At 36.0% G+C, this 17,930-nt stretch overlaps 1 protein-coding gene across 2 annotated transcripts in view; it reads left to right on the top strand.

Annotated features, from left to right (window-relative positions):
• LOC103580400 (talin-2) overlaps positions 1-17,930 on the top strand; it is a 32,401-nt gene that overhangs the window by 10,411 nt on the left and 4,060 nt on the right. Inside the window, exons 3-9 of one of the 2 annotated variants that reach the window (XM_014445185.2) lie at positions 8,104-8,296; positions 8,397-9,573; positions 9,919-10,016; positions 10,420-10,508; positions 11,019-11,477; positions 11,678-14,506; positions 15,555-17,210. In XM_014445185.2, the coding sequence (XP_014300671.1) occupies positions 8,158-8,296; positions 8,397-9,573; positions 9,919-10,016; positions 10,420-10,508; positions 11,019-11,477; positions 11,678-14,506; positions 15,555-15,725 (4,962 nt within the window). In that variant the 5' untranslated portion in view covers positions 8,104-8,157 and the 3' untranslated portion in view covers positions 15,726-17,210. Of the gene's footprint in view, positions 1-8,103; positions 8,297-8,396; positions 9,574-9,918; positions 10,017-10,419; positions 10,509-11,018; positions 11,478-11,677; positions 14,507-15,554; positions 17,211-17,262; positions 17,902-17,930 lie in introns of those variants that run through there. The other variant, XM_008562130.3, reaches the window with a different exon arrangement.

Genomic DNA, 17,930 nt, shown 5'->3' on the forward strand with positions numbered 1-17,930 from the left:
GTAGTTGTCGGCGATTTACACCCGGAACTTGGACACCATGTTCAATTGGAAATTGGATAAATCGATTTTAGACATTGTCCGGAGATTTATCTGAGAATCCGCCCAGAATATTGTGATCGTGGCTTTTATTTTATCACTATTGAAAAAAAGTATTAAGCCTTATTCCGAAAACTGAGGTTTCGAATCAACGGTTACGGAAGAAAATTCATCTGGAAAACTTATTGGTCTTTATAAAAAATTCCTCAAAAGAAAATCTTTATTTTCTTTTTCGTTTTTATTTTAAAGTTCATAAAATAAAAACGCTAAATGTTTGATGTTCAAAGTAAAGTTACGATAGCAGTTCTGGCTTGTACGATTGGCGCCAAATAGTCTGGGTTATTCTGATTGGCTGTTGGACTACATCTACTAAAAATCCATTTCTCTTATTAAAACCCACTTTTTACTCGACATAGCGCATCATTGATAATTTTATTAAGTACTCTACAGTTTACTCTCCACATCGGTTTTAAATTATTATTACAAACACATTTATCTCAATTGAAGCTACACTTTATACTGCTATCTAAACTTTCACATTATGTACCATTAATTAAATTAATTTTACATAAAAAAAAACTAGCAGTGGATTCGAACCACGAACCTACCGCTTAGAACCAAAAACTTATAAAATATGTCGCAATTTTCAGACTTTAGGTCATTCTATATTATAAAATATGTGTATTTAATAGTATATTGTGTGACAAGGCACTAAACAAGATGATTTTAGACTAGGGTGAAGTTGTCTGAGATCACGCGCAGTCTGAAATTGTATTTCATTCTGTCACATAAAATTTTCAACCATAAATGCATCGAAAGTCTTAATGTCTGCCCTGTTTAGAGGCAAAATTTCTGCGCCATTCTTCCCGCAGAGCAGAAAAATTTTTTTCTTCCCAAGAAACGAAGTTCGTTTCTGCCCACTGAGATTTTTTCGAGTATCGGGCTGAAATTTTTTTTCGATGTTGATTTTATGGAAAAGAAGATTTTTGTATCAAATTTAAGCCGTAAAAGAGACTCCAGGTTAAAAAGTGCAAGATTGACCACAGGATCACTTGCAAGTAAATCTACATGGTTGTCTTTAGATGCATCTAAGTTAGGGTTGTAGAGTAAGATCCTGCGGGACAATCCTCATGAGGGATTAAAGTGGGGGATTAAAAGACGTATCGAAGAGGGGGTTTAAAAGCGCGTTAGTATTTCACATTTATTATTTTCATCTGTCGTAGTGTAGAATTTCGGGGGTGGGTGGATGGACCAATGAGGGTGGATTCTGCGCGCGCAAATAGGACAAACGTCGGCTGGGTACCGCGCGCTAGGCCACAGACGCATCACTTCTTTGGCGACAGCCGTCGGGGTAACATCCTCGTTCTCTCTACCCTCTTTCACCCTTTTGTCCGTTTTCGATAAATATATACATATATATTTTTTTTTTCTTCACATCATTCTTTAACACAATTAACATCCGACCGACTTGCAGTGCCTTAAGTTTCATCCCCTTGTCCATTATTTATCCATCGCCTTTTATATTTATTTTATTACGTGCCTCGATTGTTAAATTATTTGAAATCGGTTGTCGCAATCATTGTGCCTTATTACAGCCGTCCAATTATTTAAAGTTGGTGCCAAAAATTATTAAATTCCTTTGTGCTTTTTTTTCATTTACTGTTACCACGTTTCTCCGTAAATTCAGTTCTTTAAAATTTAAAATTTTGAATTTTCCCGCGTTATTTTAAAATTCATTTACCGTCACCCAGTAGCCTTTAGATTTTTTGTCACCGGATAAAAGATCAAAAAACCGTCCCACATTGTGCCTTTTTACGTAGATATACATATACACATATATATTTTTACCAGACCCGAAATTTTCGTGCCTTGATTTTTATTTTAAATTTATTTTTTACCTCTGTCCTTAACTCCGTCCCCGTTTCGTCCCACGTAAAGTTTATCGGAGAAAAAAAATATAATTGAGAAGATCGTGAAGCAGAAATCAGCATGAAAAATTGGTAAGTCGGATAAAATAATAATAATTTGTGTTATAAATTAAGCCGGGGTGTAATTTAAGTTTCTTATCAGATATAGGGGTAAATTTAAGGCTGTAAATTACAGTCAATTGTCGTTAATAAGGATCTTGTTTGTACGGTATCAATTTGGGGGATGTTATCATGGGGGCAAGGACAAAAAAGGTAATTAGATAGATTGTAGTCAATTAGAGGGTTAGAAATATTTGATAGTACTATTTAACATCTTGAAACCGAATATCATAATACCAGTGTAAATTTCCACGGTAGGGAGTCTTAGTTATTAGAGCGCTTTGAATTGAATTAATGGGAAAAAGTCGTAGGGGGTGGTGTAATCATTTACTTAACTTTCTTCGCTGTGCGATGAATAGGGTATAAAGTATAGTATTGAGATATGTTGTAGGCTCGAGTGAGACGGAAGGGAGTAGGAATGGCGCGAAATTAGGGTAAATACTGTTATCCAGTCACGCTATCAATCTCAAACCCACTGATAGTTATATCGGATTTCAGCGTTTCTGGTCATGTTACACTGCGAAATAATGTCCAAAGTGTTTTTTAAATGTGATTGTTGTCTATATATATATACAGATATTTATCTAAAAGGTTTGTGAGAGATAAAGTAGTAATAGAATTAGTTACATAGATTTTTTTTTAAAAAAAATTCATTTTTTGACTAAAAATAGAAATTGGAATTCTTTGAATTTATTCAGTAAAATAAATAATTTAAAAATTTCCAATTTCAGTGCAAATTTTTTTATCGAAAAAAACTCAGAAAATTATTTTAAAATATGATACTGAAGTCAGCAGGCGTCTAATAATTTTTTGATTTTTTTTTAAATGATAAATTATAAAAAAAAAATTATTTGAAAAAATTGCACATATAGTTTTTTTAATTTTCTACATGTGCATATTTTTTGTTTTTTTTTTTTTTCTTGTAAGCGATTCGGTGAAAAAAAAATTTGAAAATTAATTTTCTGCTAACTTCATGATCCTGAACTTAGCACACAATTAAAAATTTTTTTTCAACTATTTAATTAAGTAAAAAAAAAAAACTAAAAAAATGCACACGTAGAAAATTTCAAAAACTATATGTGCAATTTTCTGAAATATTTAAATTTTTAAATCTGGCGTTTTTAAAAAAATAAAAAAATTGTTAGACGTCAGCTAACTTTCCGAGTCATTTTAAAATATAATTTTTTAAATATAAAAATATAATTATATAAATTTCCGAGTAAAAAAAAAAATGGGCAATTTAAGTAGTATATTATTTGGAGGTATCAAAGGTCGTGTTACTGGGGCACTAATGCGCAGGAGTAGTGCCTGCAAGGATCAGCAACTATACATACTGTGTATACAGTAGGACCCCAGTAGACGCGATTTCACAAATTCACCTCCACCCTCTTACACTCATGCTTGCTCTCATGATCCTCTCCCTTCCCCTCCCTTCTCTTTCGAGCCCCGTGCACCCTTGGACCGTCGCGCAAACCCGGAAATAAGGGGTGGGTCCCGACTCTCAGTTAACGTTTGAGCTCCATCGCGAGTCCACGTTTAGTTCAGTCTCATCTCAACTCCTCTACGATCTTTATATTTATTTCTCCACCAAACCGCGCAATGATCCAGTGATTAAATTTTTTTTAAATTTTTAAATAAAATCCCATGTTTATTTATTTAATCATCAACTCAAAATGTTTGTGAACTTTTTAAAATATTTTTACCGCGTCTCTTAATTATTTTAAAATGTATTTCAAACCGTGTTGTAGCTTTGTTGGTTTAATTAATTATTTATACACGCGAAGTCTTAATCGTAAACGTCATGTTAAAACTGATAAAGTTATTCAACGATCATGGGTAAATAAAAAAAAAAATATTATGCTATTAACAAGTACTCGAAGTAATTAATTTATGATAAAACTTATTACAAGTTCATAAATATTAATTCAAGTCACTTTTTATTCAAACCCGATAGAGTAGCAAACGTTTTTTTTTTTTTTTTTTATTCAAATAAATTTTTTTAAATAAAAAAATCGAGATGAGTTTATTTATAGTGACTGTGGTTTGTAAAAATAAAAAGTTTAATAATGTTGAGATGGCAGGTGAGGGGTAGTGTTAGAGTATAATGCAGTGATAAAAGGTGGCTGCCACCGTTTAAATACGGGGGTGAGTCGTCTGTCTATTTTCTCTTACAAACTTTTCTCAGCTGCTGCGTCTGATTTTGTGAAAAAAAAAAAATTTGAATTTTTAAAAAATTTAATAATTTTTGATCGATCGTTGCAATGATGGGGTGCAGATAAGAGTGAGAGGTGGACACAAAGGGAAGGACGTAATACAAAACCCCCTTAGTTCGTTGATCCTATTCAGCCGTGTATAATCTCGGTGTCTTGAAGGGGATGAAAAGCGTGAGAGCAATCAATGCCTCGATTAATCGCCATTTGGTTGTCATCGTTGGCTATACAAATTTGTGAGTTAACTTTTTTAAATAATTGGGTTCTTATATTTTTCGGTGATAAATTAAATTGTTGTGAGGGAGGGCTCGGGGTTATTGTATATACGAATTGGGTCACATGGAGTCAGAGGATCCAAGTTTCGGGCAGATGAAGAGGGTTAGTGAGGGTACTGTCGGAACCTGCCGGTGATTTAATTTCCCACCAGAATACCGCATTACTCGTGTTATCTCACTGACTTGGCTATTCTTCTCAACGTTTTCGCTCACAAGCTTATTTTTTTTTTTTTTTTATTTTTTCTTACTTTTTTTTTATATCTCACTCCACGTTTGTCACTATCCCGGAGGACTTGCTGACCATAAATTACCTTTTTTATTTTTTTACCATAGACAAAAAAACCACTGCTGATTAGTCCTTTCATTAATATTGCGAAGTAATGGCAATAAAAGTCGGAAATTCTAACCTCACTTTTTTTTTAAAAAAACTATTTGTTTTTTTTTTTTTTTTACTTTAATTTAAATTTTCACTGATTCATTTTTTTAAATTCAATTATTTTTTAGTCAATAAAATTTTAATCGAAGCTGTATTTTTTATGGTTTGTATTTTATACGGGTTTAAAAATTCCAGGTGACAAACATGGCGGCCTACATGATGACTTCAAGTCTATGAAAAAATTATTTTTCATATTTTTTAAATATCCAAGTGATTAATATGAAAAAATAATTGATTGTTTAAAAAAGTTCATTTTTCTAAAATTAAATAAAATAAAAATATGAATAGTATCTCTTATATTTTTGATTTTATACAGATTCAAATATTCCAAGTGGTGGAACAGTTTCGTTACTTTTCAGTCGTGGCTAGCAGGGTTACATACCTAAAGAACTTCAAAAATTTGAACTTTTACACTTTGAACTTGACAATTTGAACTTTGGTAAATTTGAACTTGCCTTTTTTCTCAAGTTTTGTGGGCGTAGACATATAAAATTTTCAAATATTCAAATTTACAAAACCCAAGAAAAAAGGTAAAGTAAAATCGTCAAAGTTCAAATTCACAAAAATTCAAATTTCCAAAGTTCAAATTGGTAAAGTTAAATTTTCAAAGTTTATTAGGTCGGTTACCGGCTGGCAGTGAAAGAAATAAGAGATAAAATATTAATTTAAAAATGAATAACCAAAAAATAAAATTAATCTGTTTTTTGGAGCGAAAAATAGTGATTTTAGACATGAACGTAAAAAAAAGATAAATCGATCGCAAAGGTGATAGTAGGATGGAATTGCGTGAAAATCGAGTGAGGTAGACTCACACAGACTTATATATGTCTATATATACATAATATAAAACGTGAGAGGCAGAGAAAGTGGATGAAGGTAAATTCGTTGAAGGGGATAGAAAATGGGGATCGGTTGTGCTTGAGTTTGACACAGTGAGAGCCGGGGTTGCCAGGCAACCTCACTCCTAATATAAGGGTGTACTTTCAGAGTAGTCTTTCTCCATTGGCGTGGATACTTGCACCAAATTTATACCTCTGATGGCCTATGTCACCGTGCCAGCCTCACTCTCAATCCCTCTTGTATCCCGTCATCATCGAACAACCTTTTTACTTCGAAACCTCCCTTTCACAAGCTACCGCAGACTAAAGTCAATGACCGAAAAAAAATTTAACCATAATTGCCGTATTTTTTACCTCCCATTCAAACCCTTAACAAACTAACCCTTAATTTAAACCATTCTCAACCCCGACATCTATTATAATTACGCAATTATCTTTTCAATTCCTCGACGTTCCTCAGAAAAATAAAAAAAGCCATCTTTTAATTTTCTGTCCAGCTTCAATGTAAATTAAAAAGTTTTAGTCCGAGCAAATAACTGACTTTCATTCATTCATTTTTATAATTTATAGGAATAGTTATGCAAATATCAGGGATAATGAAAGTGTCTTTACCCATTCGAGGGCCAACTAACAGTAAAGTCATTTACGGTCCGTGAATAAGATACAGCAGGCACGTGCCTGAGCATACGAATTCTTTATCTCATATCCTCGCTGCAAGTGGGGCCACAAAAAATGGCTTAATTGCCGACAATAACTATTTATTTTTATTAGTCCATCAACTCACTTCATCCCTTTAACTGATTAATCCACTTTGAAAGATGGCTTTGGCCAAAAATTCTGCAGCGTTTTTTAAAATTGAAAGCTGGCTATTCAGCCGCCACAAAATCATAATTTCGGGGAACTATTTCCCTCTATTCTCATAAAAATATGCAAATAAACGAAGCCTTGTCTCTTATTATTATTACCCTTGTCTGATGTCTGCATACAGACGTAGACATGCAGCTGTGTATGCTCTTTACTCGTACAACAGACCGTTGGCTTAATTCAACGTAACTGAATTCAGTGCCTTGTAAAGCCACTGGATATGCGGCGACTAGATCGATATATAGATTCAAGTTTAAACTACCAGGGCTTCAAGTCATTGTTACCACTGCGATTCCTCTTAATTTTCAATTTAATATATACGTATATATGTGTACATGTCTATAAAGTCTCGCAAGATTTTCCACTTTATCGAATTCCGAGCTGGAAAACTCGTTAAAATTTAATTGGCATTAATTCCCTTAGGCTGATGCCGTGAACCGAAATAAAATTCATTATTGCAAACGGTTATTTCCAATTGAATAATTAAATGTGATTCAATTTCGACTTGTTGCGTTAAATTTTATTTATTGCCTTACATTTGATAGACAAAAAAAACCAAAACCTTAATTCGTCTAGACTCTTTAAAAGTTTATTTAATTAACGTCCTTGATAACTAATAACTAGGGACAAAATTTTTGCCTCAATTTTGAAATGAATGACTCAAATGTTTGATATTAAGGCGAAAATATTGGTTTTATCAGAAAAATTTTCAAACAAAAGTTGTAGGAAATTTAATTTTCTAAAAAAAATGTCTCATATGATTTTCTTATACGATCGATATTTTCACCGTAATTCCAAAATTAGGATTCATAATGATTGATTCAAATTTTTGTTAATTACCAAAATCTTAATTTTGAAATTACGGCTTTCTCATTAGTTCTATGAAAAAATTATAAGAGACATTTTTTTTATAAAATTAAATTTTGAACCACTTTTATTCGAAAAATTTTTTGATACGACTAATATTTTCACCGTAATTCCAAAATTAAGATTCATAATAATTGATTCAAATTTTTGTTAATTATGAAAATCTTAATTTTGAAATTACGGTGAAAATATTGGTCCTAAAAAAAATTAGAAAATACATTTTTTTTATAAAATTAAATTTAGAACAACTTTTATTTGAAGAATTTTTGGATACGACTAATATTTTCACCGTAATTCCAAAATTAAGATCCATAATGATTGATTCAAATTTTTGATAATTACCAAACTCTTAATTTTGAAATTACGGCTTTCTTATTAGTCCTATGACAAAATTATAAGAGACATTTTTTTTATAAAATCAAATTCTGAACAACTTTTATCGCAAAAATTTTTACCATAATATCAAAAATTTGATCCAATTAATTATTAATTATTATTTTTAAATCAAAGCAAAATCCTGGCTCTACTAATAACTTATAAACTTTACAGTCTGCGGATTCTGGAGGTTTCAGTACGCGTAGAACATCACAATTGGCAGTTACAATGTCGACTTTATCGCTACGTATTTCCATTCCGGAAAAAAATGCCACCAAGATGATGCAATTTGATCCGAGTACTTCGGTGTTTGATGCATGCCGGATTATAAGGGAGAAATTGGCTGAAGCAACCAACATGGGACAACGTAAGTAGATTAGTATTGGTAATTAGCATGTTACCTAATTAAGTTTACAAGTACGGTCAAGTGTAAAGAGCTTGGTAACATGATTTTGTCTTCCCGATAGCTAAAGACTACGGGCTATTTTTGGCTGACGAAGACGCCAAGAAAGGAGTCTGGTTGGAACCAGGACGTAATCTAGATTATTATATCCTCCGTAATGGAGATTTACTCGAGTACCGTCGTAAGCTACGGACTCTGCGTGTTCGTATGTTGGATGGTACTCTGAAAACTCTGCTGGTGGATGACAGCCAGCCGGTGGCCAATCTGATGGTTGTCATATGCACCAAAATCGGAATAACTAATCACGATGAGTACTCGCTGGTGCGTGAGTATCTAGATGATGATTCGGAGAATCAAAAGCCAGGTAACTTTGGCACGCTGACTCTTAAGCGGCGGAAAGAGGACAAAGGGGAACGGGACGCTAAGATGGACCAATTGAGAAAAAAGTTGAAGACAGATGACGAAATGAATTGGGTTGATCCCAGCAAAACGTTGCGCGAACAAGGAATCGATGAAACGGAAACTGTTTTATTGAGACGTAAATACTTTTTCTCAGATCAAAATATCGACAGTCGCGATCCAGTTCAATTGTCGCTACTCTATGTCCAAGCACGTGACGCTATTCTTGACGGTACGCATCCAGTTACACAAGAAAAGGCTTGTATTTTTGCTGGTATCCAATGTCAAATACAGTTCGGCGACCACAAAGAGGACAAACACAAGCCCGGATTCTTGGATCTGAAAGAATTTTTACCGCAATCGTATGCTAAAGTCAAGGGAATTGAAAAAAAAGTATTTGCTGAGCACAAAAAACACATCGGGTTATCCGAATTGGATGCTAAAGTCCTCTATACAAAGACCGCGAGATCACTCAGCACGTATGGCGTGACATTTTTCCTGGTTAAAGAGAAAATGGTAGGAAAAAATAAGCTAGTGCCCCGTCTTTTGGGTGTCACGAAAGACTCGGTTCTGAGACTTGACGAAAGAACTAAAGAAATTTTGAAAACTTGGCCTCTGACTACCGTAAGACGCTGGGGCGCCTCGCCAAATACATTCACGCTTGATTTTGGTGACTATTCCGACCAATATTACAGCGTTCAAACAACCGAAGCTGAACAGATTCTACAACTTATCGCCGGGTACATCGACATTATTCTGAAGAAGCAAAAGGCCAAAGATCATTTCGGTATCGAAGGCGACGAAGGCTCGACTATGGTTGAAGACAGTGTCTCTCCATTAAAGTAAGTTCCCCTTTTTGATTTACAAATTCATTAAATTAAATGTTTTTAAAATATTCCGAGCCAGTACTTTTTTTTAAAAGACCTATCAGCTTGAATTTAAAAATAAACGCGCCATTTATCGCGTCAATTTGTTACTCTAAATCACTTAAGCCTGATAAATCGAATCTACTCTAATTAACTTCCAATTAACAATATCAGTTGCGCAAGGTAAGCAAGATGGAAGAGTTCCTACGCATGCAACGCGAAAAATATCAAACCAAATCGTTAGTTAATACAGTTTTTAAAGTTAATGGCTCAATAATTTAGTGATAAGCCATTAAAGTTAACTATTTTTGACTTATTCAGAGCAACAATAATGCAACACGAGACGAACAACGTGGGAAAAGGAAGTGTTGAAGCTGTTTCAGTGGCTATACCAGCAGTCATGAGAGCTGGCGGTGACGGTAAGCAACGAAAATCACACATCTATCACGTGTACATTACAAAATTGTCTAATGTCTAGGCAACTATCGATCAAAGCCAAAAGTTTACCATCTTAAACTCGGCATTAATCTTAAAAGTTAAACTATGTTACGTTAATAGACAAGTAACTTTGAACTTTTGGCTTGATGAGGATAGAAATTAAAAACGTTTTTATTTTGAGTCATCACTTGTACAGCACTGCGTTTAATTTAAAGCTGTAAATTACACGAAAATGTTATTCAAATATTGCGCTTTGTGTGTTCTATGTAGTTGAGTAAATTTTTACAGAGGACAAACCGAGAGGAATATTTATAAAGTTAAATCTTCGAGATTTTAAGTTATTGTTTTAAATTTACTAGCCGTTGCATGATAAAAAAATTTCAGGAGCGAGACCTTATGGAACTGGACATATGGCGAGTGCTCAGTACACTACGATCAGCGGACAAGTCAATATTGCACATGCACCACCTATGGTAAGGATTTTTTTCCTCAACCAAAACACAAAGTCGGCTCTGGTTAAAACTGGGATTACACTTTTTATAATTCAGTTATGTAATATAAGGCAACTCCCACTTTTAGCCATCCTACAACCATATGCACGATTTCGTAAGAAACCTTCGATTTTTTAAAATTAAAAAAAAAAAGCAATAAACGTAGAAGGTTTCTTAGCTTCAATTAAATGTTGGCAGCCTTAAAATAGTCATGATTAATACTAAAAATAAAAATTTTGAAAACGCGTTATTAAATGATTTTTTCGATTAATTATACAATTGGATTTTTTTTCATGCTAGGCAACTTCTATTACGGACAAAAAGTAGGTACATCATGGCTTATACAAATAACATTTGAAATTTTGAATTTAAAATTTTTTCGATTCGAAACTCTTGCAAATTTAAAAAAAAATGCTGTCAATTTCGTGTTCTATTATAAATTTGAATAGTAAATAAATAAAAAACAACAAATAAGAATAAAAACTGCCGTAGGTCCAGCAAACGAAAGTAACTTCGGTGCTATCAGAACCTCAGCGTGCATTATTATCAACAATAACTGCGGGCCATGAAATAATTCACATCGCAGAAAGCGAATTGACATCAAAAGCTCAGCTGCCTGAATTAGGGAACGATCCGGCTTCATTGAAATGGATTGCCCAGACGATGGTGACTCACAAGCAGAATGTCGGTACCCAGATAGCGGAGATGAATGCTGCTACTGCACAAGTGGTAACATTGACATCCGGTTCCGCGGAAGAGGTAGACCATACAGCAGTAGGGGAGGCAATATCGACGATAGCTACTAACCTTCCAGAAATGACAAAAGGTGTGAGAATGATAGCGGCTCTTATGGAAGACGATACTTCGGGTGATCGTTTGCTTGATGCTGCTCGTAAACTCTGCACTGCATTTTCTGATTTACTAAAAGCAACGGAACCGGAAACCAAGGAGGTGAGTAACCTTGGGTTAATAGTAAACCTCCTTAAAAATAGCCTCGTAAATCAGTATTTATTGTTCTCAGCCTTTCTATGTAACTTCAACTTTATACGGACAATACGTAAGAAGCTTTGCTTCCTAATTGTCTTTTTCTGACTAAACTTTCAATACCTAGAGTCTATTGGAATAAATAACCGTTGCTTTTATAATTTCAGCCGAGACAGAATCTCCTGAATGCTGCCTCACGTGTTGGAGAAGCATCTCACCAAGTATTGACGACAATTGGCGAAGAAAACGATTCGAATCGAGAACTCCAGGATACTCTATTGGCTTTAGCAAAAGCCGTAGCAAACACTACAGCGGCTTTAGTCCTTAAAGCTCGCAATATTGCAGCTACGTGCGAAGACTCACAAACACAAAATCGCGTAATCTCAGCTGCAACTCAGTGTGCCTTAGCTACATCTCAATTGGTAGCTTGTGCTAAAGTTGTAGCGCCAACTCTGCAATCACCTGCGTGCCAAACACAACTGATGAATGCTGTACGCGAGGTAACCAAAGCCGTAGAAAACTTAGTCGGTGTGTGCAATGAAACTTGTAATGACGACAATCTCTTGAAAGAACTCAGTGCAGCTGCCACTGAGGTAAGTCGCACATTAAATGATCTACTGAATCACATTCGCACGGCTACAAAAACTGGAGAACGTGCCAAAGAGACTATTCATGAAGGCGCTGTCGAGACAATCATCACTGCAACGGAAAAATTGTTCTCATCAAGTGGCGATGCTGGGGAAATGGTAAGACAGGCGAGAATTGTTGGTCAAGCTACTGCTCAGTTGATACAGAGCATCAAGGGTGAGGCAGAACGACAAACCGATACCGAGCAGCAGCGACGTCTTCTGGCAGCTGCTAAGACGCTGGCTGATGCTACTGCCAAAATGGTCGAAGCTGCAAGACAATGCGCGAGTAGTCCCCATGATTCGCGGATACAGGATCAGCTGAAGAGCGCAGCAGAGGAATTGAGAATTGCCACTACAGCTGCTACAACTCCGACATTGAGACGTAAAGTTGTCAAGATGGAGGAAGTTATTGTCGACAAAAATCTGTTCGTTCGCGCTGCCCAAGCTATTCACACTGGCTGTGAAAGTTTGGTCAGTCCAGCGAGTTCTAAACAACAGATTCTAGAAGCCGCTACAATGATTGCTAAACATACTAGCGCTCTCTGCAATGCTTGTAGACACGCATCCAGTCGAACTAATGACCCAGTAGCCAAAAGACACTACGTCAAGTCTGCTAAGGACGTCGCCAATTCCACGGCCAATTTGGTCAAAGAAATCAAAGCGCTTGATCGTGAATACTCCGAGACCAACCGTGAGAAATGTTCAGAAGCTACAAAGCCTCTTCTGGATGCCGTTGACAATCTTTGTGCATTCGCTGGTTGTACCGAGTACCTCAAGACAGTCACCCATGTGCAAGAAACTATCACTGGACCTGAAAAAGCGATCATAGACGGCGCATGTGCGATGGTCCAAGCAGCCAAAAGCCTACAAGCGAGTCCTAAAGATGAGCCTACTTGGCAGCTGCTTGCTCACCACAGTAAAAATGTCAGTGAGTCAATAAAAACACTCGTTGCTTCCATACGAGACAAGAGTCCGGGTCATGAAGACTGTGATATCGCAATTGAGAAATTAGTCGCTAGGATCAAGGAACTGGACAACGCGACTCTCAGCGCGGTGTCTCAGAATCTTGTTCCTCGTAAAGAAAATTCCCAAGAAGGGTTCATTGAACTGATGGAACAATGCACTGATGAGCTTAAAGATAAACTAGAACCACTTCGTGTGGCTGCTAAATATGAAGCTGAAAATATTGGCTACGCTGCTCAACAGATTGCTAGCTGCTGCGAACCCTTGGTCGCTGGAGCTATTGGCGCTGCTTCAAATATGGTAAATTCTAAGCAACAAACAGTCTTGCTGGATCAAACTAAAACAGTCACCGAGACAGCTCTGCAGTTAGTCTGCGTAGCCAAAGAAACTGGTGGTAATTCCGAGTCAGCAGCGCTGCATGCTGAAGTTGATGACAGCGTCGAGTCAACCAAAGACGCGATAAGAGAACTACAGTGTACCTTGGAGACTATTTCAACATCTCATGGCATAGTGACTGGTTTGATTGAGACAATATCACGTGCTATGGTTCGTTTAGATGAAACGAGAATCTCAACAGACAGCGTCGATTCTTACGTGGACTATCAGACACGCATGGTTGAGGCTGCCAAAGAAATAGCACGATTAGCACAAGAGATGTCAACGAAATCCAGCACTGACGCTGCACGTCTTGGCCCTCTGGCCGTAGACATTTCTCACAAATACACACAACTAGCACGTGACACTTCTGGAGCATCAGCAGCAGCTGCCAATGCTGAAGTGTCAGCTCGTTTGCGCAACGGTGTCCAAGATCTAGGACGTGCTTGCGTAGACATTGTTCGCGCAGCAGGAGTCTGTCAACTATCACCAGGAGACTCATACGCCCAACTAGAAGTATCAAGCTACGGTAAAATTGTTACCGAACGCGTGTCCCAGGTGCTTGCAGCTCTACAAGCTGGCTCACGTGGTACTCAAGCTTGCATCAACGCTGCCAGTACTGTCTCTGGTATAATCGGTGATCTTGACACCACAATAATGTTTGCAACCGCTGGAACCCTTCATGCTGAGAACGAGGGTGACACTTTTGCTGATCATCGCGAGAATATCTTGAAAACTGCCAAAGCTCTGGTAGAAGACACCAAGACCCTAGTTGCCGGTGCAGCTTCTTCCCAAGAACAACTAGCAGTTGCTGCTCAGAATGCCGTCTCAACGATTGTCCAGCTTGCAGAAGTTGTTAAATATGGAGCTGCTAGTCTCGGCAGCCAGAATGCCGAAGCACAGGTGATGCTCATCAACGCAGTACGCGATGTTGCTTCGGCATTGGGGGATCTCATTCACGCTACCAAAGCTGCTAGCGGTAAACCAATCAACGATCCCAGTATGGCGCATCTTAAAGACTCTGCTAAGGTCAGTTTTTTAAAACTTTTCATTACTTTTGTTTTTGTAAAGTTAACCGTAACCATAACCATGACCGTAACCACAAACGTAACTATAAACTATATTTTAACACCACGTGGTAAGAAATCACGCCTGCCATTGGTAAGAAATGAGCACAGAGTGTAGTAAAGCAAACTCAGCAATGTTCAGAACTTGGTAAACTTTAAGGTAACCAATCCGGGTGATAAATCTTAGGGGAATCGTATAGACAAGGTTTCTAAACTAGGGTACTTTAGTAACTTAATATCTAGACAGGTGTTTACATTACCATTAATCAAATTAAAATCAATCCCCTAATAGATTATACGCATGCGCAAACCGATAATCTAGATTTCGTGACCCTTTGTACCAATAAAGGACGCAGATTCTTACCATTCGATGTAAAAACTTGTATGCAACTGAGTAAGAACGTTAATTTCAACACTCATCAGCCAATTCACACTCGGTAGCATAATATACTTGTTTCTAACAGTGTAACTGCAAGATAACTAACCCATTTGTTAAAAAAATAACACACTGCTTTCAGTTATTTAACAGGAGTAATTAATACGTAACAATAAACGCTTTATTAATTTTTGTGGGTGGACTTTAATTGACTAGATCTTTGTTGGCCTATACAATAACAAAAATGTTTCGAAAATGTCTGAAATTCCGGTGCTGAAAATCTAAATCCGTTAGACAAAAAAAGATCCATACCAAAAATTCGTCGATATTAAAGTCCACCATATCATATATATGTCTAAATATATGTATATTAGCAAATATATATATATATTTATAGTTTGTTATTTTTTTTTCCTGTGTGATGGCAAAAATTTGTAGATAATTTTTTTTTTTTTTTTTTTTTTTTTTTTTTTTTTTTTTTTACGGAATGCGTAGATAGTTTAGATCCGTGTAAGGCTTAAGAAGTGATTGCTTCTTTGTTTAAGAAAATCTATTGATATTTAATGTAAATAAAAGTAAAACGGTGGACTTTGATTTTGAAACGACGGATTTTTGGCCAATTGGCTGCTATTAGGTAGTTGAACGTCAGCTGCACCATCAGATTTTACCATTGACAAGCGACACGGGCGGCTCTGAATCTGAGTGGATTGTATCTGATCAAGAAGAGGAACTCATGCGTCTACGATCGTCATCGGAGACAAATCAACCAGCACAACGTACTTCTGATCTTCTGATACTAATGTAGAATTTTATCCTTAAAAAAAATAGTCCGTGTTTCCGGATCTTATACTATTTTCAGTAAAATTTCGTTGCTTGCTTATACACTGAAGAAATATTTATTTGAAAAAAAGATACTGTATATTTTAGCAATTCAATTTCGTGAAATAAGTGGTTTATTTGTGGTAAAGAAATGTTAGTTGACTTGAAAACGGTTGATCCTGTAGACAAACCCCAAAACCTCGCTTTTTTTTAGCCAAGAAAGCTCAAAAACGTTATTTATTGTAAATTTTTGAACTTTTCGAAGTCAAAAAGTTTTTATTTTGTTATTCAACCTAAAAAAATTGATTTCTGTCATACGATATCTTTGGAACGAATCAACCGATTTAGACGTGATTGGCAGCAATTAAAAGGAATCATCAAGACTTAGAACTGGATACATTTTGAGGCAAATCGGGCCAGTAGTTCATAAGTCCTATGAAAAAAACCTGAAAAAAAAAAAATGTTTTCAATTTTTATTTTTTGTATGACTCGTAAACGACTTAGCCGATTGACTTCGAAGTTTATCCAGGTCTAAGTCTTGATCAGCCCTTTCGATTGCCGTCAAGAACTTCTAAATCGGTTGATTCGTTCCAAAGATATCGTATGAAATAGTCAGAATAGTTTCCTAGGACCTCAAAACCTCAAGATCTGATGAAAACTCGATTTTAGAAAATCAGATCTAAACCAATAATTTGCTTTTTTTTTTTGAAAATTTGAAATTTTTATGGCGGGAAATTTAAAAAATTGTATTTTTAAATTTTCTATTGCAACACCGCTTCATATATATAAGTAGCGTCAAATTTTCTGTTAGTCGCCACAAATTTAAACCTTTACCACAAATATATCATATTTATTTCAAAGAACAAAATATTTATTTGGGCTAAATGAATTATATATTTCAGCCAAATTATAAAATTATTTGAATCAGGTGCGATATTTTTTATACCAAATATATGAATTTGATTAAGAAATATTTCGAAAAAGTCAAAAATAAATTGATATCAAATTGAATGACAACTTTTGAGCTCCAGCCTTTTTCTATGCAGAAAATTTTACTGAAAATGAATTAAGATGAAAAATTTCATTGGTTTTTAACATTCTACTCTATATCATACATATCAAACATTTGTACACTATTCGCATAAATAAAATCGTCGAAAAATGAAATAATTTTGCTTAAGAATAATTCCTAATATAAACAAAAGTTTAAAAAAGTAAATCCGTACGGAATTAAGCGGTTAGGTACGTACTCATTTCTAGATTGTTGTGTTGTTAACCCGACAGTATTTGGCTCAGGATCGTGACTAACAAACCCCGTAAATCCTTACATACAATTATTACAAGTACGCAATAAAAATCCCTCTAGACGTTGACTAATTGTCCATAAAAAATATATATACATTAATAAACAATTAACAGGCTTTTTTCAGGGCTTATAAGTAACTAACAGCACTCATGGATAAATAAATGTGGTCATACTAAAATGTCTATCAGTAAATCTAACCAACTGGTTTTATCAACAGGTGATGGTAACCAACGTAACATCACTGCTGAAAACTGTCAAGGCTGTTGAGGACGAACACACCCGAGGAACCCGAGCTCTGGAGTCGACAATCGAAGCAATTGGTCAAGAAATCCGTGCCCTAAACACAACAGACTTTCAACGAGCAAACATAACACCCGAAGATCTAGTAAGATGTACCAAGAGCATCACAATATCAACAGCCAAAGCTGTGGCAGCTGGAAACAGCTGCAAACAAGATGATATAATAGCTGCGGCAAACATGGGACGTAAATCAATAAGTGATATGCTGGTGATTTGCAAATCAGCTGCCTATCAGTGTGCCGAGACAGCAGATTTACGTGATCGTACCCTTCAAGCAGGTCACGATGTCGCAATGAATTACCGCGAACTATTGCAAGCTATTTTGCAAATCGCATCGAGAACTGGTGACGCAAAGCATGCATTGCCTTTGATATCACGTAAAATAGCCCAAAGTGTTACGGAGTTAGTTGCCGTTGCTGAGTTACTCAAAGGAGCCGATTGGGTTGACCCTGATGACCCGACAGTTATCGCTGAGAACGAACTACTTGGTGCTGCGGCCAGCATTGATGCCGCTGCTAAAAAGTTGGCCAGTTTACGACCACGGCGAAGCATCCAGGTGATTATTCATTGTAATATTTACTGTAC

This window comes from Microplitis demolitor, chromosome 2 (assembly GCF_026212275.2).
Source record: "Microplitis demolitor isolate Queensland-Clemson2020A chromosome 2, iyMicDemo2.1a, whole genome shotgun sequence".
NCBI lineage: Eukaryota > Metazoa > Arthropoda > Insecta > Hymenoptera > Braconidae > Microplitis > Microplitis demolitor.